Below are 23,977 nucleotides of genomic sequence, written 5' to 3' on the forward strand. Positions count from 1 at the left end.
AACTAAATAAAAAAAAACAAGTTTTTTTTTAGCTGAAAGTAAGGAGCGATATTAAAACTTAAAACGAACAGAAATTATTCTATATATGAAACGGTCTGTCCCCTCCTTAACGCCTCGCTCTTTACGCTAAAGTTTGACTCTGTCTGACAACTTCATTTTTTTTAAACAATAAAAACTTTAGAGTAAAGGACAAGTTTTTGAGGAGAGGACAGACCCTTTCATATACGGAATAATATCTGTTTGTTTTAAGTAATAATCACAATCACTTAATCACAATCACTTGACTCACAATCACAATCACTTAATCACAATCACAATCACTTAATCACAATCACTTGTGACGAAAAAAGAACCGGAAAAACAAGCAACGGGTGACAGAATACATTGGACTTGTATAATTTGGGCTATATATTTGCACGTTGAGGTGGAGGGGGGAGTTGGGGATAAAGTGTAGTGGGTATGCATGTAAAATGTGTTAGCTACAATTTTTCAGCATTCTATGAAGTAAGAATTGTTTTTCATCTTAGCGCTGTCCAAATATCGGTGTGTTCGCCATAATTAACAAGTACTGGTCTTAGAAAAACTTCTCAAATTTCACCACAGAAAAATCTTAGTAGCCGACAATCAAATAAAGAAAACTTTAATAGCTGTATTTTTCGAGTTTTTTCTGCTTTAGATTTAAGAAAATCAATAGCTAGTATATTATAAATAACACATTAATTTTATCAATGTACATGGATCTATATGAATTAAAGATCTATTCTATATCAAACAGTTCGTGGTAACGAACTGTAAGTAAGGAGCGACCCGGCTCAATGGTAACCGAAACTCTAGAAAACGAGATTTTGATACGAAAAGATACATCAAAAGAATCAGATTTTAATGCTGATTTCAAATATATAAGTTTCATCGAGTTCAGTTGTACCCATCAAAAGTTACACGCCTGAGAAAATTAGGCTGATTTTACAAAAAAGGGGGAAAGACCCCCCTAAAAGTTATATAACATTAATGAAAATCACACCATCATATTCAGCGTATCAGAGAACCCTTCAGTAGAGGTTCCAAGCTCCTATCTACAAAAATGTGGAATTTTGCATTTTTTGCCGGAAGAAAGATCAGGGATGCGGGTTTATCTGTTTGTTATTTTTTTTTTCCAGGAGTGATCGTATCGACCCAGTGGTCCTAGAATATCGTGGGTGGGCTCATTGGAATGGAAATTAAAAGCTCTATTGCCCTTTTTAAGTGACCAAAAAAATGGAGGGCAACTACGCCCGTTCCAACGCATATGCTTTTCCCAAAGTCATCCGATCAAAATTTGAGATAGCCATTCTGTTCAGCATGGTCTAAAATATGATAACTATGTATTTTAGGATGACTTAATTCCCCAAAGTCCTCGGGGGGAGGGCTGAAAATTCTGAACTTTACCCAATGTTAACATATGGTATTGGTTATTAGGAAGTATAAAGACGTTTTCAGGGGGATTTTTTCTGTTAGTGGGGGGAGGGGGGTGGGTTGGGGGTTATGTGAGAGGATATTTCCATGAAGGAAGTTTCATGGGGTAAGGAACATTGCTATGTAGAGGGCGCCAGATTTCCCACCATTCTTTAAAAACAAAGACCAGAAATTAAATAAAAAAAAGGTTTTTCAACTGAAAGTAAGGAGCAACATCACAACTTAAAACGAACAGAAAATATTACGTATATGATTGTGTTCACCCCCTAGTCAATACCTCGCTCTTTAATCCAAAGATGTTTTAGTACTTTCATAATAGCTATTTATTCTAATTAACGGCCTTTGTGATTAAGGGTCATTTTTAAAGAATTGGAACAAACTTCGAAATTTCGCTTGAAGAGCAAGGTATTGACTAGGGGGCGAACTCCCTAATATACGTTTTAAGAATATATGAATATATAAGTTCGTTACGTAAGTTAATTCGTAAGTTACGTATATTTATTGCTAATAAAAACGCTCGTAAATAAAATTAAACAAGTTTCGAGAAAGCCATTTAACCAAATAAAAGTAAAATGAATATGAAAATTTTGTTGTAATTATTCATTTACGGTGAGCCAAAATCAAAACCTGGATTAATTAAAAAACGTTCAAAAATTAAATAAAAAAAAAACAATTTTTTTAACTGAAAGTAAGGAACGACGTTAAAACTTAAAACGAACAGAAATTATTCCGTATATGAAGGGAGCTGTCCCCTGCTCAACGCCTGACTCTTTACGCTAAAGTTTGACTTTATCAGAACTCTATTTTTTTAAAAATAGAAAAAATTAGCGTAAATAGAGAGGCGTTGTGGAGGGGACAGCCCCTTTCATATACGAAATAATTTCTGTCTTGGTATTTCTGTATAGTATTGCTTTTGGTTTATTGGAAAGCCATTTAGCACAAGAAAGGTAAAATTAATATGCATAATTTGTTTTACTTATTCAATGACGGTGAGCCAAAATAAAAGCTGCATTAACTAAAAAACGATCAGAAATTACATAAAAAAACAAGTCTTTTTTAACTGAAAGTAAGGAGTTATTAAAACTTAAAACGAGCAGAAATTAATCTGTATATGAAAGGGGCTGTCCCCTCCTAAACGTCTCGCTCTTTACGCTAAAGTTTTTTATTGTTTTAAAAAATAAAGTTGTAAGACAGAGTCAAACTTTAGCGTAAAGAGCGAGAAGTTGAGGAGGGGACAGCCCCTTTCATATACGGAATAATTTCTGTTCATTTTTAGTTTTAATGTCGCTCCTTACTTTCAGTGAGAAAAACTTGTTTTTTTTATTTAATTAATGAACCGAACATCTATAGAGGAAAATATTAAAGCAATAATATTGCTATAATTTAGCAATAAGATGAAATATCAACATTTCAAATTCATGATTTCAATAAGATAAGATTTCTACTTCACAGCCAAGCTCCCAGTTTCACAGCTACCGGCAGGTATACAGGAAGTTGAGCAGATGACAAGTTGTGCCAAAAGATAAGGCATGACTTGAACTTTGACTTTTATATTTTTTGGTATATTTATATTTGTGTATTTAAATATGTATATGTATATTTATATATAAAATTTATATTGTACACTTATATTTTCATTTCTGTATATTTATATGTGTATTCAATATATTTGCATCAAATTTTAATAATAGTTTACTATAAAATTTGGATGAACGAGAAGCAGGGATGTAATTCAAGCTATTCACAAGCTAATCTGATCCCAGTCCTGTTACAAATTTGAATATGGAAGAAAATCAGTCGGCTATTTTATTATAAGAATGTTTTATGTTATATTTTATTTTAACTGTTTGTTTAAATAGATACGTTTTTGGCTTATTTATCGAGAAGACTTCTGTGTCGTTGGTTAAAAAAAATAAATAAACCGGCCGTCAAAAAGGCCAGATTTGTTTCCGTGGTTTTAGTTTGATGTGGGTTTGAAACTTTAATCGAAGAGTTTTACCCGGCGAGGTGCCAGGAAGCACGTTTAAAACTGTACGAGGTACAGTTTAAAAAAGTTACTACTTTCAACCTTGTGATTGTTCAATAATTTTTTAGCCATTAAGGTTAATGTTAAACATGAAGTTTTCCCATACCCCTACAGCTAAAATATAAATGTTAAAGAAAACATTCTTAAAATATTTAATTTACGTTTCACTATTTTTGTCAGAGAACACTGACAAAAAAATGGAAAATTGTGGAAACCATGACATTTAGTGAGACATGTCTTAAACTTGGCAATGCGCCAGGATGATCAGTGAAGGATATTCATAGTGAACAATACTTTTTTGACAACATTCAGAGGAAATTTCTAGAGCATGCATGTACGCGGGAATTTTTTTGGGGAATTTTCTCCGGGATCTATTGATGGTTTGAACTTGAAGCGGCGAGAGATTTTGTAGAATTTGGAAATAGCCGTATTTCACGCTAGCTTTTAAATTTGGAATTTCATTCAAGATTAACATTCATTGAGCATTTTTAAGATTAACTGACTGTCTTAGCGTTTTCGAAATAGGAGTCTTTGAGGTTTAAGCTCGTGTAATCCCAATTAATGTTATGATGAAGCTATTTCATAAAGATTTATTAAGAATTTCATTTCTATGGATAGGGCAGCTTAAAATTCAATTAAGAACCTTCAAGCTTCAAGCTCATAAGCGAAAACAAAATGAAATGAAGCAAACTGGTGATTGGAGATTTGAACTGAAAACTAGCAATGACTCTTGTTTTGAATTTATTCCATTGTTTGCTGTTAAAATAGCTAAGACTTATCACTGAACCCCTTATACGAGACCTTTCTAAATTAATAATAGGCCTCAAATCGTTGTTTTGCATTATTATAAGGAAAAAATTATGTGTTTATATATTATTTACATTATAAATTATTATAAGGGCGTAAATGCTTTTTATGACAGTGATTGTTGCAATAAAAATAAAAGAGAACTATTTTCAAAACATATTTATTCTTTTAACCTTCTTCATTTATTGAATAAATCCTAAGCTAATGCATATAGATGAGCTCCAAAATGTATCAAAATAAAAAAAATAGTACAATGGTGAGGCCAATAAAACCGTCATTTATTTAATGTTGTTTTGAGAATTATTGCGTAGTCCTAAAACTATTTTCGGCGGGAAGTAAACGTCTAGACCCATTTTTCCCACGTACTGTTTAGTGAACTAATTCGAATGAAGATGCCTTTAAAAAACGGCAAACTTACCGTCTAAGGACATTCCCAATGCCAAACATTTTTGCAGTCTGCAATATTGGCAATGAGTTCGGGTAGCTTTGTCAAGCAAGCAATTTTTTTGTCCTTGGCATCGATAGTTGGTTATTTTGATCAAACTTTCTTGTGATCTTCTGAAAAACGACTGGCAGCCTTCACAGGTCATTACTCCATAATGGACTCCGCTTGCAGTATCCCCGCAAATCTTGCATGCTTTAGGTTTAACTCTTCGAAAGGAAACTTAAAAAAATCATTAGGTTTGAAAAAAAAATTGTAAATATACACTGGTAAAAATATTAGCTAAAAGTAAAAGGAACATGGTCTTTACAAATTTGAGACAGATGGTGCATTCACATAAGGTCGTTTAGCCCTCTCCCTTCTGAGGTCGCATTTTATATAATTGACAGTTCCACTCTAAAGGAGCGGCCTTGAATTTTATGGTAATATAATAATGGTACGCTTCCGCCATATTGGTACTTGCCACCTTGCATACACGATTTCGAAAGTAGACAAACCCTTGAGTCTATACAATCTTTGTCTTAAAACACGTAAAAATTACTGCCTCATTTTGTTTATTTTTGTATCCATGATATTTTTGACCTACTATTTACATAGCAAGTCTTATCATTTTTTTTTGTACTAGCTGTATCAATTATTTGTTGGCTGCTAAAATTATTAATTCATTCATTCATGACTTCCATTACAGATATTCCTGTATACAATTCTTCAGTCAATGATCATGGTTGTTGATACAAAATATCAAATATAACTTAAAGACATACACTGATTATGACTAATTAATCAAGAAGCCAATTAAAAACTCACAAGTGTATCAAAACCCCAATTAATATTCTCTATAGGAGTTAACAGGCTTAATATTTTCTAATAAGAGTTAATGAGACGGAGGTAATAGACTTGAGACTTTTTGTACAGGATTTTGACTCTTGTTGATAGAAGAACATCACCAAGCGCTAAAAATTATGTTGTGACCAAGAAGAGCCCAGGATTGCACAAAGCCTCGGTTCCTGGATAACCCATGAATTTCTTTCTGCCTAGTTCTCAGCCGACTTAAGCACTTCTGTGTAGACTTAAGAAAATATGTGATCCCCGTCCTGTACTGGTATCCGGGATCATTGTTTTTCCTTTGGCGAAAATAATTTCAATGATTTAAAGAACATGAGAATTGGAACTTGGAATGTTACGACATTAAAAAAGGACTATCGTATCGACATTTTGACTGACGAATTCAGACGATTCGAACTGGACTTATTAGGAGTTTCAGAAACTGATATTCCAGGCGTAGGAAACATGACATTAGGTGATATAACGTTTACTCAGGAAGGAAGGATGGGGTACATAGACAGGGAGTAGGGCTCATGATGAATAAGAAAGATGCTAAGTCTTGCTAAGGCTGGGAAGGTATTAATAATAGAATACTAATTGCTCATTTTATGACTAAAAAGTGCAGGGTATCAGTTATAGTAGTATACGGCCCTGTAGAACCGACTGACGGAGATACTAGGGACTCAGATGAATTTTACTTACAGTTACAGGAGAGAAAATAGACAGGGTCCCAGGTAGAAATATGATGTTATTACTGGGAGATTTTGACGCCCAGGTTGGTAGAAATAGGGATAGATGGTATCCCAGCCTAGGTAAATTTGGTGTAGGAAAAGAAAACAGTAATGGTTACAGACTTTTGCAATTTTGTAGGTATAACAATCTAGTTATAACCAATACGGTGTTTGGTCATAAAATGGCTCATAAGCTAACATGGTATTCACGTGATGGTAAGACAGCAAACCTTATCGATTGTGTTATAGTAAACTGAAGACTGGCAGGATCAATACAAGATGCTAGGGTATATAGGAGTGCTGTTATTGATGTTAAATGTAAAGATCACCATCTAGTTGTATCAAGGGTTAGTTTAAATCCGATATTTCGGAAGGGTAACTACCTTCCGGGACATTATGATGTTAAAAAACTTAAGGATGAGACATTGAGAGACAATGCCCAGAAAAAGTTGAACTCTAAGCTTAAGCGTGTAAAATTTGACAATGTGGAAGATAATTGGAATAATTTTAAAAAAATTCTTTGCGAAGCTGTTGAAGGTATATCAGGGAACAAAGCTAGAACTGCAGCTAAGAATATTAGTGAAAAAGCTTCATGTTTAATAGAAAGGAGAAAGGACTTGTAAAAGAATTATCTGAGTGATAGATCGTATGAAAACAAAAGAAATGTAAAGAAAGTGGAGAAGGCATTAAAATATGAACTAAGGAGGTGTGAAGTGGAGGCCATGGATAAAATTGCCGAGGATCTGGAAAATACAGCTAGACGGCATAATAGTAAAATATTGTACTGGCCCGTTAACAAATTGAGAGGGAGTAGTCAATCCGAACTTGTCCCAGGTCAAGATAGGAATGGGGTCACAATTAGCAATAAGGAAAAAACTAAAGCGAGATGAGCCGAACATTTTGAGAACTTGCTTAACCGAGATAGGAGTTGCACGAAAAAATACAGAGGAAAATTAAAAAGTTTATGATACCTTGGATGTGAAGGAAGATTTGTTTTGTGTGGAGGAATTAGCAACAGTACTAAAAGGATTAAAGAATAATAAGGCTCCAGGTGCTGATAGGTTGGTAAATGAGTTTCTTAAATATGGTGGCTCTGAGGATAGAAATAAGTTACTGAAGATTATGAATATGATTTTTGAAAAAGGAGAAGTACCTAACGATTTTAGGAAAACCTTAATTAAGCCACTTTATAAGAAAGGATATAAAAGTGAGTGTGGTAATTATCGAGGCATTAGTCTGGTCTCTGTAGGTAGCAAATTACTTCGTAATATGGTACTTTTTAGACTGAGAGATGCCGTAGACAAAGTTTTAAGAGAAGAGCAGTGCGGTTTTACAAAAGGTAGAGGATGTGTCGACCAAATTTTCACTCTTGAGCTAATAATTGAGAAGTGCCTGAGTTTTCAAACACCTTTGGTCCTCAGTTTTATAGATTATGAGCAAGCGTTCGATTCTGTTGATAAAAGAGCTTTAGTAAAGGTTTTATCCTTGTATGGTATACCAGACAAATACATTAAAGTGATTAGTGATATGTACGAGAATAACACTGCTGCGGTTAAGGTAGGAAATGAGGTTAGCAGCTGGATTTGTATTAAATCAGGAGTTAAGCAAGGTTGTGTTCTATCTCCCTTTATATGGATTATTTTGATGGACTTTGTTTTAAGGAGCACAGGAAAGGCAACGGGAGACCACGGAATCAACTGGGGAGGAAAAAGTCTCCTGGACTTGGATTATGCTGATGATTTAAGCATCCTAGATGAAGGTATGAGCAAAATGAATGAAGTTTTAGAGGTTTTGCGAGTTCAGGGTGCTAGAATTGGTTTGAAAATTAATGTTAGGAAGACTAAGTCACTAAGGCTAGGAATAAGTGAAGATGGAAAGGTGACGTTGGGTAATGAAAAGATTGACCAGGTGGGCAGCTTCACTTACCTTGGTAGTATTATTAGTAAAGATGATGGGATCAGTGAAGATGATAAAAATAGAACAGCTAAGGCTCAGGGTGTTTTTTCACAGTAAAAAAAAAGTCTGGAAGAATAGGAAGATAAGTCTGCAAACCAAGATTTAAATATTAGAAGCTACAGTGATGACAGTGGTCAAATATGGCTCTGAAGCATGGACGCTCCAAAGCGGATACCGATTTGCTAGATGTTTTCCAGAGAAATTGCTTAAGGATTGTTCTGGGTACCCGGCTGACTGACCGTATTTCAAACAATAGGCTATACGAAAAATGCCGTTCAGTACCGCTCTCTAGGGCTATAATGAAAGAAAGCTTGAGGTAGTTAGGGCACGTTGTGCGGATGAAGGATGACATATTACCGAAGATTGTTCTTTTCGGCCAACCATCTAGGGCTAAACCGAAAGCAGGTCGTCCTCGTCTAGAGTGGGGGGACGTCATAAAGAAAGATTTAAAGGAAATGGGAACTTCGTGGGCGGGTGTAAAAAGGGAGGCTTTGAATAGATTGGGGTGGAGGAGGAGCGTGCGTAGCTGTGTTGGCCTCAGGCGGCTTGGTGCTGCGGTGAGTTGTTAGTAGTAGTAGTATAAGAGTTAAAATGACTTTTCTTTCCTGTCTTGTACTTTTTTACATTTTTAGGCACCATAGGAGATAAAGATAAATTAATTTTAAAAGACTTTCTTCAAATGCACTTTTGCAAAGAAAAGTAAACTAATACTTTAAACCATCGTGGACTGAAGGTAGGGGATAAAAGGCACTACAAAGTGCCTACGTACCTAAGAGGAGACTGGACGTATCTCTAACTTCCGTGCTAATACTAAGAAAAGTGCTTTATAGTACTTTTCTTTTCTTCCTCAAATAATACAAGATAGATAATATATATTTTTCAACCAATAAAACAACTCAAGAACTCAGAACGCAAGCAAAACGCCACCGTTTTGCTTAGGCCCCTGCATGTAATACTAGGATGAACTTAGCCCTTTACTTAAAACATTAGAGGAAATTAAACTCAAGAAGGATTCCAGTACGTGCTTATAAATTTATAAGCCTTTTGGTTAGAAAACAAAGGGGGGGGGAGGGGCTTACGTTGCCATTTAGGAAGCTGTTTCGCAGAAGAGGAAAGTTAGTCAATAGAGGTAACTTACAGGAAAGCTTGGGGACAACAGTAAAGCCCAGATATTCTTAGAAAAGCTCAAAGGATACCTTTCCCCTGTAGCCTACCTGTCTAGCATAATCCAAGTATTTCTCATGAATAGTTTTTGGCCTGACCATCCATTTTAGACTACATCTGATTTGAACTCTAAAGGTGTGAGAAATATGTGTATCCATAAGAACTGAACGAACTATTTATGTGCAAGACTCAGATATCTTAACTCAATTAAAGTCGACCAGTTTCTGGCTCAAATTAAGGTCTTAAAAAAAAGAATTGAAAATTTACCCGAGCCCACTATGGATGTATTTGTGGTGCTTTAATTACACTTAAAATATTTCATTCAGGATGGTTGTGACGGGTTCAGTTTTAGCTTAACTGAACGCATGCTACTCTTGGGTTCAGATAAACATGGAATAACTAGGTTCGATTTCAATAGCTCCTTATCTGAGTTATTTTTCAGAACAAAAATTGCTGAACAGGGTATTTTGTATACATACTATTAGATATGAAATGCTGGTGTTGTACCTGAACAAAGCCTCTTTAATTGTCGATTCAAATGATAGTTTCACAACACTTAAAGAAATTTGGCTTATGCAACCAATTTGATTTTTTGAACATTGTGACTGTTTTTGCGGTTTGTTCTGGCAGCAATAACACAAGCAGAGCCGTATCCAAGATTTTTTTTTGGGGGGGGGGGGCACAAAAAATTTCGGGGGGGGGTACAAGACAAAATTTTTTTAAAAACACATCAAGATTTGTTTATATTCATTTTTGTTACGTTTCCACCAGTCGGACAAACATTTCGGGGGGGGGGGGAATTTAAACCCCTCAACCCTCTCTGGACACAGGCTTGAACACAAGAATATATTTTTTGGTTGTACTTCATTATTTTCGTCATGTATGCTACATGCTATTTAAATATGGAGAAGGAAAACTTAAGAGATAGAGATTAACTGAAGAGCAGGGGTGGAGGGGAAATCCCTCAGTTTACAATAAGAAGCTTTCAGAAACCCTTCAGTTTTACCCCCATGTGTGTTGGTATACAGTAAGAAGCTTTGGTGAGGCAAAACATGGCCAATGAAATTTGCACATAAATGATGCTTTACTGCAAGATGTGACAAATTTTGCAAGGTCCAATCTTGTAAAAGCCCAAAATTCAGGTCAAAGCATATTAGCTGTCTAGTCCCTCGTTGTCTCATACAAATTACCATAAAACCCTTAAGTAGATTAATTAAAAAAAAAAATCTGACGAAAGTAAAGAAATGAGACGAAAATTAAAACGAACAAAATTTACTGATTGTTAGTTTATGCAAAATATATCTGTAGCATTGGCAGAAACAAACTGACACGTAATATTTCATTAAATTTGTATAGTTCTGAAAATTAGCTCTTTACTGAAAGGTGATCTTATTTGAAGATCTTACAGAACTTAAACTGCAGATGAAAATGTATTGATTTTGTGGCCGGTAAAGAATTTTAAAAGCCTCATAAATTAGTCTTTAATTTTTTGCAGGGTACTTATTTTCGGCTTCTAATTGTGTTTTATGGTGTTGATTTTGTGTTTTCAATAAAGCACTAGCTCAAAATTCAAAATTCTACGAATTTAAAAAAAAATTACAAGTTTTTTGCACAGTTATTTTTTCTAATACACTTTTTAGTTTGTTTTTGGTTGCTATGGGCCGTAGTTTGCTCTTCACTAGGCTGTAGATATCGCTGCAACGATGACGGATTCGTTCAATCACCCTATGGTCCCAAATACTTCTTTTAATTCATCATGCAGATAGAAAAACTGTTACTTTAAGATTCAATATTTTCTAATTCTAAGGGAAACATAACTTAAATGTTCATCCTGATAGTTCGTAAACTAAAATTACGCTTGAAAGCTAAACTAGCCCAACTCCAAAGACGTTTCAGGGGAGAGGAGGGTTACTTACCCCGGGCAAGAAAACCTTAAAGGCGCAAAACTGCAAATAAATAATTTAAAGGCAATAATCATTTTGTAATTTTTTAATTTATTTTTATTAAAATCTAAGTAGAGGGAAAAGTAAACGTACATAAATGAAAATAATTAACACATTATTAATTAATTAATAAAACACATTTAAATTCAAAAAATAAAAAAATATTTTTGTGGGAGACATACGTAATCTTGTATCAGAACCATAAAATGAAATTAACTCTTACCAGGAGCCGGAACTTGAGCTAAATGAAGGGTATATTGATGCCCTATGTTTTGGGGGGTTATGTGACTGCTAGTACTTGAATTAGAACTGCCACTTGAAACAGGAACTGGGGCTGAATAAACAGGACATCTATCAACGGAAACTGGGATATTCATCCTAGGGGTATATTGATGTACTAAGTTTTGAGAGGCGATGTAACTGCCAGCGCTAGAAATAGAACTGCCACTTGAAGCAGGAACTGGGGCTGAATAAAGAGGGCATCTATCAAAGGGACCTGGGATATTCATCCTTGGGTCATATTGATGCACTAAGTTTTGAGGGGCGGTATGACTACCAGTACTTGAAATGGAACTGCTACTTGAAGCAGGAACTGGGACTGAATCAACGGGACATCTATCAACAGGACCTGGGATATTCATCCTAGGCGTATATTGATTTACCGTGTTATCAAGGGCGATATGACTGCCAGAGCTTAAAATGGAACTGTCACTTGAAGCAGGAACTGGGGCTGAATAAAAAGGATATCTATCCACGGGAAATGGGTTATATTGATTTGCTGTATTTGTCCAAGAATTACCAGCACTATCATTTAATTGCAAAACAGGAACTGGGATTGAGACTGAATAAACGGGACATCTATCAACAGGACCTGGGATATTCATCCGAGGCGTATATTGATTTACTGTGTTATCAAGGGCGATATGACTTCCAGAGCTTGAAATGGAACTGTCACTTGAAGCAGGAACTTGGGCTGAATAAAAGGGATATCTATCCACAGGACATGGATTATATTGATTTGCTGTACTTGTCAAAGAATCACCGGCACTATCATTTAATTGCAAAACACTGTTAATGACACACTGGTCACTGCCACAATCACACACTCTGTCATATTCGTTACTGCTAAACCACTCTGCCATTAATACATTGTTAAGATCGAATCAGACACTATCTTTTTTTGAACTGAGCTTCTCAAAAACATTCCGTGATTAACCTCGATTGCGTCACGTCTCGGAAGATGAAAATGATTGTGAGAAGATTTAGTTTAAATCCTGGTTTTTAATTGTTTAAAAACAAGTAAGGTGGTTTGGCAATTTCAAGATGCAGCTGGACCCTAAGTTATTTTTTATTAAACCGTTTACCAAAATGAGTGATAATACAAAAAATACAAGTAAAAACAAAACGGGGACAAAAAGGTAAATTTAAAATAAATTGAATAATTAATGATGCAAAAGCAGGTAGTTAGTCATGTTATATTAGTGAAGATACTGATAGGAGGGTAAGTTCATTTGCATAGAATAATATGCTTGACCCAGTTCGAGGTGCCTTAGCCCTAGATCCGTTTGGCCCTAGATGGTTGACGAAAAGGACAATCTTTGGCAATCTGTCAGACTTTATCCTCAGAACGTGCTCTAGCCATCTCAACCTTTCTCTCAATATAACCCTAGAAAGCGGGATTGAACCATACTTTTCGTAAAGCCTACTGTTTGAAATACAATCATTCAGTCAAGTACTTAAAAGAATCCGTAGAAAATTTCTCCGGCAAAGATTTAGCAAATATTCCACCATTTTCTGGAGCGCCCATGCTTTTGAACCGTATGCCGCGGGGAATATTTCCCCAGGGGAAAGTATCACCCCACAGAAAATACCCCCCTCTACACGGCTGGTTTGTCTCCACTCACTTACAAATTATAAAAAAAAACTCAATTTCTGATGTAATAAGCAACCTCCGAAGTTTGTGTGAAAAAATAAACTTTGCTCTTTTTGGGGTTTAATGTTACTCTTTACTTTCATAATAAAAGCGACAGTAGTAAAAAGGTTTAAAAATAATAAGGCCCAAGGTGCTGATAGTGTGGTAAATGAGTTTTTTTTAAATATGGTGGCTCTGAGGTTAGAAATAATTGCTGAAGATTGATTACTGAAGTAAGTACTGAACATTGATATGAATATGATTTTTGAAAAAAGGGAAAGTACCTAGCGATTTTAGGAAAACCCGAATTATACCATTGTATAAAAAAGGTGATAAGAGCGAGTGCGATAATTATCAAGGCAATAGCCTGGCCTCTGTAGGTAGCAAATTGCTTAGTAATAGTAACATGATACTTTTCAGACTGAGATATGTTGTACACAAGGTTATGAGAGAAGAACAGTGAGGTTTTAGAAAAGGTAGAGTATGTGTCGACCAAACTTTCACTCAAAAGGTTAATAATTGAGAAGTGATTGAGTTATCAAACATCTTTGGTCCTCAGTTTTACATATTAAATAAAAAAACAAGTTTTTTAAACTGAAAGTAAGGAGCGACATTAAAACTTAAAACGAACAGAAATTATTCCGTATGTGAAAGGGGCTGTCCCCTCTTCAACGCCTCGCTCTTTACGCTAAAGTTTTTTATTGTTTTAAAAAATAAAGTTGTGAGACAGAGTCAAACTTTAGCGTAAAGAGCATGGCGTTGAGGAGGGGACAGCCCCTTTCACATACGGAATAATTTCTGTTCGTTTTAAGTTTTAATGTCGCTCCTTACTTTCAGTTTTAAAAACTTGTTTTTTTTAATTTAATTTCTGATCGTTTTTTAGTTCATGCAGCTTTTATTTGCACAAAAATTTTACTTTTCTTTTGCTAAATGGATGTCTTTACAAATTAACTTACGTAACTAACTTCTATATTGGTATATTTTTCTTCTGGCAAAAAATACAAAGTTGCAGATTTTTGCAGATATGAGCATGAAGCCTATGTAATAGGGTTTTCTGATACGCTGAATCTGACGGTGTGATTTTCATTAAAATTCTTTCACTTTTAGGGGATGTTTCCCCCTCTTTAAAAAATCGAGTAAATTTTCTCAGGCTCGTAGCCTTTGATGAGTAGTACTAAACTTAATAAAATTTATATATTTAGAATCAGCATTATAAACACATTCTTTTGATACATTTATTGACATCAAAATTTCGTTTTTAAAAGTTTCGATTACTATTGAGCCGTATCGCTTGTTTTTTTATTGTTTTTTTTTATTACGTATATGTTATTACGCATATGAGGGGGTTCTCCCCTTAGTCAATACCACACACTTTACGTTAAAAGTTAAAAAAAAATTGATTCACAAACCCTGAATCACAAAGGCCTTTTAATTAGAATTTATAGCTCTTTTGAAAGCACTAAAAAAAAATGTAGCGTAAAGAGCGAGGCCTTGAATTTGGAGAGAACCCCCTCACATACGTTATAATTTCTCTTCGTTTTAAGTTCTAATGTTCCTTCTTACTTTCAGTTGAAAAAACTTGTTTTTTTTAAATTTAATTTCTGATCGTTTTTTAAATAATGCTTGGAAATCCGGCGCCCCCTTCATAGAAATGTCCCTTACCCCAAAGAAACATCCTCCACGGAAAGATTCTCCCGAGTAACCCCCTCCTCCAGCCCCCCCCCTCCAGAAAAAAATCCTTCCTGAAAATTTCTGTATACTTCCCAATAACTAATAAATAATGCTGGCAAGTCCGGCGCCCCCTTCATGGCAATTCCCCTTCCCCCATGAAAACTTTCTTCATGAAAAGATCCTCCAATATAACCCCCTACTCACCCTTCCCTCCAACTACCAGAAAAAACCCTCCTGAAAACTTCTGTATACTTCCCAATAACCAATACTATATGTTAACATTGCGTAAAGTTCATAACTTTTAGCCCTCCCCCTGGGGACTTCGGGGGATTAAGTCATCCTAAAAGACATACTTATCATATTTTCGACCATGTTGAACAAAATGGCTGTCTCAAAATTTTGATCGGGTGACTTTGGGAAAAAAATAAGCGTGGGAGGGGGCCTATTTGCCCTCCATTTCTTTTGGTCACTTAAAAAGGGCACTAAAACTTTTAATTTCCATTTCAATGAGCTCTCTCACAATATTCTAGGACCACTGGGTCGATACGATCACCCCTGGGAAAAAAAAACAAACAAAAAAACAAATAAACACGCATCCGTGATCTTTCTTCTGGCAAAAAAAGGAAAATTCCACATTTTTATAAATAGGAGCTTGAAACCACTACAGTAGGGTTTTCTGATAGGCTTAATATGATGGTGTAATTTTCATTAAGGTTCCATAACTTTTAGGGGGTCTTTCCCCCTTTTTTGTAAATCAGCCAAATTTTCTCAGGTGCGTAACTTTTGATAAGTAGCACTAAACTTAATGAAAGTTATATATTTAAAATCAGCATTGAAATCTGATTCTTTTGATGTATCTATTGGTATCAAAAACCTGTTTTCTAGAGTTTCGGTTATCATTGAGCCGGGTCGCTCCTTACTTACAGTTCGTTACCACGAACTGTTTGATAAGCAAGCGTTCGATTCTGTTGATAGAAGAGCTTTAGTGAAGGTATTATCCTTGTATGGTATACCAGACAAATAACATTGAAGGGATTAGTGCTATGTACGAGAATAACACTGCTGCAGTTAAGGTAGGAAATGAGGTTAGCAGCTGGTTTCGTATTAAATCAGGAGTTTGACAGGGTTGTTTTCTATTCCCTATATAAGGATCATTTTGATGGACTTAGTCTTATGGAGCACAGAACAGCCAATCAGAAAACACCCTATCGTGTTAAATACCCCCCCCCTGAGAAAAATCCTCCCTTTTAAAATACCCCCACCCGAAGCTGTTTGGTCTCTGATCACTTTTGACTTGAAAAAAAAAGGACAAGAGCTCCCAATTCCTGATATTGAGCACCCTCCTCAGCTTTAGAGACCCTGAGGAGGTGGTATGGATAAGGATGGGGTAGTCCCATACGGAATAAATTCTGCTGATTTTGGGGTTTAATGTTATTCTTTACTTTCATAGTAACAGCGTAGACCAGAAATATTACCAGTAATCATAGGGGAGTAACACATCAAATTTCACATTTTTGATGCGTTTTTTAAAGTTTCTTTTTTACCTCCTTCTCGAAAAATATATCCCTTCCCCCAAAAAACTTAAATCCTGTTTACGGCCCTGGAGAATGTATATCAATTTCTACCTCCATCCTCCCCTCGTCTCTCTCCCTTAGAACTAATTCTGTATTTATCATATGGTTCAATGAGAGCTGGGATGTTTTGGCATTAAAATGCACTCTTTGGGGTAATGCCCTCCTTCCCTAACTACAAAAAAATCAGAGAACCCCATTGTAGAATTTTATGTGCCTTTTTAATTTTTCTAATTTGTCCATTGCTTACAGGGAGTAATTATTATTTGGAAACACGCGGACATTATTCACGGTGACGTATTCTGCAGGGAGGAAAATTATCTTGGAGAATTTTCAGTGAGGAGGAAATTTTTACAAATAATTTCCTTTCAAAAGGAATGTATATTCCAAAATGGAGGGGGTATATTTTGCGAGGTGTAGTATTTTCCAGGTGCTTAATTTCCTGGGTGGAGGGGTGTACGAAACAATTCTAACCCCGAACATACATATTTTGATGCCGCGGTGCAAAAAGCGAAAAAGTCCTAAAGCACAAAAATGTGTTAAAAATGACAATATCAAAGTGGTTCCAAACCGGTTTTGGGCCATGCCCCAATATGATATTTCTGTAATGCTGATTCCCCAAGGTGAAACTGAACCCCGTGTTACTGTAACTCGGTGTAACTGAGCCTCCATACAACTGAATCCTCATATAACTGAACTTTCGTGCAACTGAACCGTCATACAACTCAACCCCCATGCAATTAAACTCCTGTTTAACTGAGCCCTCATAAAAATCAACCCCCGTTTAACTAAACCTTCGTGCAACTCAACCCTCATGCAACTCTATCCCTGTTTAATTGAGCCCTCGCGTACTGAACCCCATAAAATTTAATCCTCATACAACTCAACCTCCATTCAAATCAACCCTCACTCAGCTCAATATCCAAGCAACTCAACCACATTCAGCACAACCCTTATTCAACTCAACCTCCATATAATTCCATCCTTGTGCAACTCAACCCCCATTCTACTCACGTTCTATGCAATTCAACCGTCATTTAACTCAATGCTCATTCAACCCAGCCCCCATTTACCTTAAACCTGTCTGACTTAGCCCCCATTCAAATGAACTACATTCAGCTCAACCTTCATCGAATCAATAATATAACTACAAAATGTAAACCAGCCTAGTTTGTCGGAGGTGACAAAAACTGACTCGAATGAAATGGTCTTTATTTGCTGGTTAATCTTTTTGTGTCTTTTCTTTTACACTGGTTCCAAATAAAACTATCCCCTCCCCATCTAAAAAACAACAATTTATCCTTCTGTCCTAGATATTTAAGCATTAGCAGAGCTTTTCATACCCAAGGCCCGAACACACTTGTAGGCCATGGTTGCAGCAATAGCTGTACCCTAGAACAGATAAAGCCCATAGTACCCAAAATATTAAGGACACATTAAAAAAAAAGCTGTCTCATAAGAAAAACCTGCCGTTAATGCTGATTTGGGAATGATTTCTATTATTGAAATTAACTATAAAAGCTTGTTTCGGAAATAATTTCTGTGAACTTCTAAAAAGAGCCGAAAACTCTGATAAGTCTTCCTTGTTCTGTTTTATATCTCCATGATTGAAATCCTCATACTGGTGTTTCAAATTCCTTGCTTGAATACTCCCCTACCCAGTCAATTTTGCAAGTGGAAAGGAAAAAAAATTCAAAAAACTACCAAGAAAAAAATCATCGAAATGTAAAGCTGATTCGTTAATGATAGAAGCTATTTATTTTCATTTCAACACAAAAATCAATTAAGAAACAATTTCTTGGAAATAACGAAGTGATACTTGATAGTCGAACGTTTCTTCTTTTTCCCCAGAGCTATCCAGTCACTGGAGCCTCGTGGGGGCACTAAAATGGATAACCTTCTGATATTCTCGGGGGTAATGTTCAATTTCACCCACTCCATAAAGGTGTGCATTATCTGGGGACTAGTTTGGTATTACATGCCATACTTCATCCAAAATTTCCAGAAAACGAGGACTGGTTCACAATTCGAATCTGCTTTCAAGTACAATAATCGCCACCGTCACAATATTGTTTCAGAATTTTTCTTTCAGCAGAAATTGTTAAGCTTGTAAGGCTTTGGTTTCTTCCCATTACCTCTCAATGTTTCTTCAAATTCTTTCTGGCTATTGTGTATTCCTACACTAGTGACTACATCAGTAGTATAGCCTCTCTGCTTTTAAGCGGGCAGTACTCCAACCATACAAGGTGCCAGTACTCCCAACATACAAGCGGGCCTTTTAACAAGAGCCTTAACATTTTTCCGCAAACAGAATTTTCTCTTTGAAACCTTTCAATTGATGCAACAAGAGCCATATAGATCTGGGCTTATCGTACTTCCACTGTGATAAGGAATTCTTGGAGTTGCCTCCTTTTCTGTAACAACGCCGAAGTGACATTATGTCTAATAAACGAAGTTTTGACATGGATTCTAATAAACAATTGGATGAGATCCTTTTGCACTCGAACCTAAGGTATATGGATCCAAAAGACGAAAAAACATTTTCATTTTATGTCCTTGGTAGCAAAACTTCCAAAATACAACGAAAAATCTTAATTTTACCTAAGGTATATGGATTGAAGAGATGAAAAAATATTTTAATTTTCATGCCCTTGATGGCAAAATTTCCAAATATAAAGAAAAATCTTAATTTGAGCTAAGGTACATGGATCCAAGAGACCTAAAGACATTTTAATTTCATTTCCTTTGTACCAAAACCACCAAATATAAAGAACAATTTTGATTAGACCTAAGGCATATGGATCCAAGAGACGAAAAAACAATATAATTTCATGTTCTTGGTGGCAAAACTTCCAAATATAAGGAAAAATCTTAGAAAACCATAGTTTTTAGGTGTGATTTGACGTAAAACACAAGGGTTCAAGAGATGAAAAGTTTGTGGTTTCATGTCCTTGGTACTAAAACTTCCAAATATAAAGAAATATAATAATTGGACCTAAGGCACATGGATCATAGAGACTAAAATCTTTTTTAATCTTATGTCCTAGGTACCAAAAATCCCAAATATAAAGAAAAATCCTATTTCAATCTCAGGTACGTGGATCCAAGAGACGAAAGAACATTTGAATTTCATGTTCTTGGTTCCAAAACTTTGAAATATGAAGAAAAATCTTAGAAAACTACAGTTTTTAGGTATGATTGGACCTAAGACACATGGGCACAAGAGATGAAAAAGCTTTTCATTTGATGTTCTTGGTACCAAAACTTGCAAAAAAAAAAAAATCTTAATTGGACCTAAGGTATATCGATCCAATTGACGAAAAACCATTTAAATTTCATGTCCTTGGTAGCAAAACTTCAAAATATAAAGAACAATCCTATTTCGACCTAAGGTTGCATACCTTAATTGCATGTCCTAGTTGCATGTCCCCGGTAGCAAAACTTCCAAATATAAAGATAAATCTTAATTCGAGCTAAGGTATATGGATCCAAGAGACGAAAAAAACAGATTGATTTCATGTCTTTGGTAGAAAAACTTCTAACTATAAAGAAAAATCTTAATTGGACCTGAGGTACATGGATCCAAGAGACGAAAAAACATTTTAATTTCACCTCCTTGGTAGCAAAATTTCCAAAAATAACGAAAAATCTTAGAAACCCATAGTTTTAAGTATGATTGGACCTAAGACACATAGGTCCAAGATACGAAAAACTTAGATTCGTAAGGGCTTAGTAGGCATGCGCGCTCACTTACTGAGCCCAAATGAACCTAAATAAAAACGGTTGACATAATGTAACCTAAGTGAAAAATCCGTTGTGGCTATATAAATAACTTTAGTAAAAAACGATAGTAGTACATGGGAAGGTTTACTACCAAGGGCATGAAATTGAAATATTTTTTCGTCTCTTGGATCCATGTACCTTAAGCTGGATTAAGATTTTACTTTAGATTTGGATGTTATGATACCAAAGACATTAATTTTAAATCTTTTTTCGTCGCTTTATTCCATGTGCCGTAGGTCCATTTAAGATTTTTCTGTATATTTGGAAGTTTTGGTATCAAGGAAATGAAATTATTTGTTTTTCATATCTCTTACCCATGTGTCATAGGTCCAATCATCCCCAAATATTGTGGTTTTCTAAAATTTTTCTTTATATTTGGATGTTTTGCTACCAAGGAGATGAAATTATAATGTTTTTATCTCTTGGATCCTTGTACCTTAGGTCCGATTAAAATTTTTCTTTATATTTAAAAGTTTTGCTATTGGGAACATGAAAGTAAAATGTTTTTCGTCTGTTGGATCCGCGAACCTTAGGTTGAAATAGAATTTGTCTTTGTATTTGGAAGTTTTGATACTAAGGACATGAAATTAAAATGTTTTTTTGTCACTTGGATCTATATGCCTTAGGTCGAATTAAGATTTTTCTTTATATTTGGAAGTTTCGGTACCAAGGACATGAAATTGAAGAGTTTTTCTTCTGTTGGATCCATGGGCCTTGGGTCCAATTAAGATTTTTCTTTAATTGATAAAACAAAAATTTCCGAAAAATAAGTTTTTCAAAGAAAAGTAAAGGCCATTTTAAACGTATGCTCAGCAGATACAAATGCATGTTAAAATTCAAACCCAAAATGACCAGAAATTACGATTAAAGAATAAGTGAAACCCAAAAAGAAAAGAAATTAAATCTGCAATCATATAAAAAACATACAACAAGTAATAATATAGATGAATAAACAGATCTTAAAGCAAGTGATGCTTAGATTGAATATGAAAATCAAGCTTAAGACGAAAAAATATATTTTGCTATTTAAGTATAAATGAAACTTAAAACGAACAGAAATAAAATAAACAATCAATGCAAACAAACATACAATAGATATTAATGTAAATGAATAAACAAATTTAAAACGAGTGAAACTTAAATTGAATATACAAATCAAGCTTGAAACGAACAAAAATCACTACAAACAAGAGTTTGGTGTCGCCTCCTTCTCTCAAGTCTAAGATCTACTGCGTAATTAGCACTTTACTGAAAACCCATTTTATTACAAATATTTACTTTTGTACTTAATATTGAAAATAAACATTCAAATTATAGTAGTATTTTGAACTGATGAGCTTTCAGCAATTAATATCATTATGGATCAAATATTAAGTTTAATCTATTAGTTCCTTTTAAAGTTGTTCAAGCCAAATATAGTTTCACTACAAACAAGAGTTTTGATACTGCCCCCTTCCGTAACTGTAAATAAAAACTAAAAGCCTACTGCGTCATTGGCGCTTTACTGAAAACGAATTTATATTACAAATATTTTCTTTTCCATTTCTTACAGCATTGAAAACAGAAATTAAATTACAGTGAAATAAATTCTTGAACTGATGGATCTTTCAACGATTAATATCATTATGCATCAAATATTCAATTTGATGTTATTTATACTTTCCAAGACTGTTAAAGACGCATATAGTATTTAGTAAAGTGCTAATGACACGGTAGGTTTAAGACTTTTATAGTGAGAGAAGGAGGCGATACCAAAACTCTTGTTTGCAGTGATTTTTGTTCGTTTCAAGCTTGATTTGCATATTCAATTTAAGTTTCACTCGTTTTAAGATTTATTTATTTATTTAAATTAATATCGATTGTATGCATTGATTGTTTATTTAATTTCTGTTTGTTTTAAGTTTCATTTATGCTTCAATAGCAAAATATTTTTTTAAGCTTGATTTTCATATTCAATCTAGTTAATTTTTGTTTGTTTTTAATCGCGAAAGTTTTTAAAAATCCCTTATTGCAAAATCAACCTTTAAAAAAAAATCAAATGCATTAAAAATGGTATCAAAGTAACAATATCAAAGTAAAAATTGGGGTTGTGTCGACCTCAGAGTTTTTATTATGTGATGTTTTAATTATTTTTTTCAAAATGTCTATCTCGGAATTTTAATCGGATGGGATTGGGGAAAACAGGCGTGGGGGTAATATCAATTTTTTATTGGATTGGTTTTTCCATCCGATAAACCCAAAGGCGACGAGGGCGGGAGGGGCTAATTTCCCTCTGATTTTTTTTACTGTGAGAAAATGACCTAGAACTTTTAATTTCCATTTAAATGAGCCCCCTCTGAAGTTTATACGAGCATCCCTTTCATAAGAACCATATACAGCCCCAGGAAATAGGTCATAATGCCTACCCCTACGGCCATGGGGTGCTGTATCGACACCGGAGTTTTTGTTATCTGACCTTTGAACTATTTAAAACATATTGCTGTCTCAAAAGTTGTATCGGATGGGTTTGGGGAAAAAATGGTATGGCGGGAGCTAGGGGCCCTCCGATCCCTATTGATTCTTAAAAATTGAACTAGAACTTTCATTTTCCATTCAAATCAGCACTCTCTGAAGTTTATACGAGCATCCCTTGCATAAGAACCATACATGCCCCCAGGGAATAATTTGCAACGCCTGCCTGGGCCCTGGGTGGTTGTGTCGACACAGGAGTTTTTTTTATCCGACCTTTGAACTATTTTTAACAAAATGGCTATCTCAAAATTTTTATCGGATGCATTTGAGGGAAAAGGGGCGTTGGGAGAAAGTTTCCCTCTGATCTCTTTTGAATCTTAAAAACTGAACTAGAACATTCAGTTTCCAATCAAATGAGCCCTCTCTGAAGTTTATACGAGCATGCCTTCCACAACAGCTCTACATGCCCTCCAGGCATAACTTACAACGCTTACCCCGGGCCCTGAAGATTGTCTCGACTCCGGAGTTTTTGTTATATGATCTTTGAACTATTTTGAAAAAAATGGCTCTCTCAATGTTCTTATCGGATGGGTTTGAGGAAAATAGGCCGTGGAGAGGGGGGGGGCTAGTTGCCCTCTGATCTCTTTTGACTCCTAAATGTGAACGAAAACTTTCAATTTCCAATCAGATGAGTCCTCTCCAAAGTTTATACGAGAATTCCTTCCATGAGAACTATATATGCCCCTAGAGCATTGCTTAAATAGCCTGCCTCCGGGCACTGGGGGGTTTTGTTGACCCCGGAGTTTTCATCTTATGATCTTTGAACTATTTTTAAACAAATGACTATCTCAAAGATTTTATCGGATGGGTTTGAGGGAAAAAAACATGGAGGGGGAGGGCTAGCTGCCCTCCGATATCTTTTTAATCTTTAAAAGTGAACTAGAACTTTCCATTTTCAGTCAACTGAGCCTTCTCCGAAGTTTATACGAGTATACCTTCCATAAGAACCATATATGCCCCCAGAGCAATACTTACAACGCCTGCCCCGGACCCTGGGGGTTTTGTCGATACAGGAGTTTTTCTTATATGACCTTTGAACTGTTCTTAATTAAATAGTGTTACGTAAAGGAGTTTTTGTTATATGATCTTTGAACTATTTTTAACAAAATGGCTACCTTAAATTTTTTTTATCAGATGTATTTGCGGATAAAGAGCTTGGGGGTAGGCTAGTTTCCCTCCGATC

The 23,977-nt window shown here is 35.2% G+C and overlaps 1 protein-coding gene across 1 annotated transcript; it reads right to left on the minus strand.

The window, feature by feature from the left end:
* Positions 1-2,893: 2,893 nt before the first annotated feature.
* LOC148940032 (uncharacterized) lies at positions 2,894-12,488 on the minus strand. The gene is made up of 3 exons (XM_089106055.1): positions 11,570-12,488; positions 4,704-4,949; positions 2,894-2,997 (listed from the first exon to the last, which is right to left on the minus strand). Exons 1-3 carry the CDS (start codon positions 12,486-12,488, stop codon positions 2,894-2,896), a joined length of 1,269 nt encoding a protein of 422 aa, XP_088962181.1.
* Positions 12,489-23,977: the final 11,489 nt, after the last annotated feature.

The sequence above is a fragment of the Artemia sp. Qi Xiang Cuo genome, chromosome 20, assembly GCF_049724085.1.
Source record: "Artemia sp. Qi Xiang Cuo chromosome 20, ASM4972408v1, whole genome shotgun sequence".
Lineage (NCBI taxonomy): Eukaryota > Metazoa > Arthropoda > Branchiopoda > Anostraca > Artemiidae > Artemia > Artemia sp. Qi Xiang Cuo.

Excerpts from the sequence above, each read along its gene's own strand:
- LOC148940032 (XM_089106055.1), bottom strand. The coding sequence starts at position 12,488 with ATGGCAGAGTGGTTTAGCAGTAACGAATATGACAGAGTGTGTGATTGT. Across the intron at positions 4,950-11,569 it reads AGCTCAAGTTCCGGCTCCTG|TTTCCTTTCGAAGAGTTAAA; the intron begins GTAAGAGTTAAT and ends GATTTTTTTAAG. Across the intron at positions 2,998-4,703 it reads ATTGGGAATGTCCTTAGACG|TCAAAGTTCAAGTCATGCCT; the intron begins GTAAGTTTGCCG and ends AAAATATAAAAG.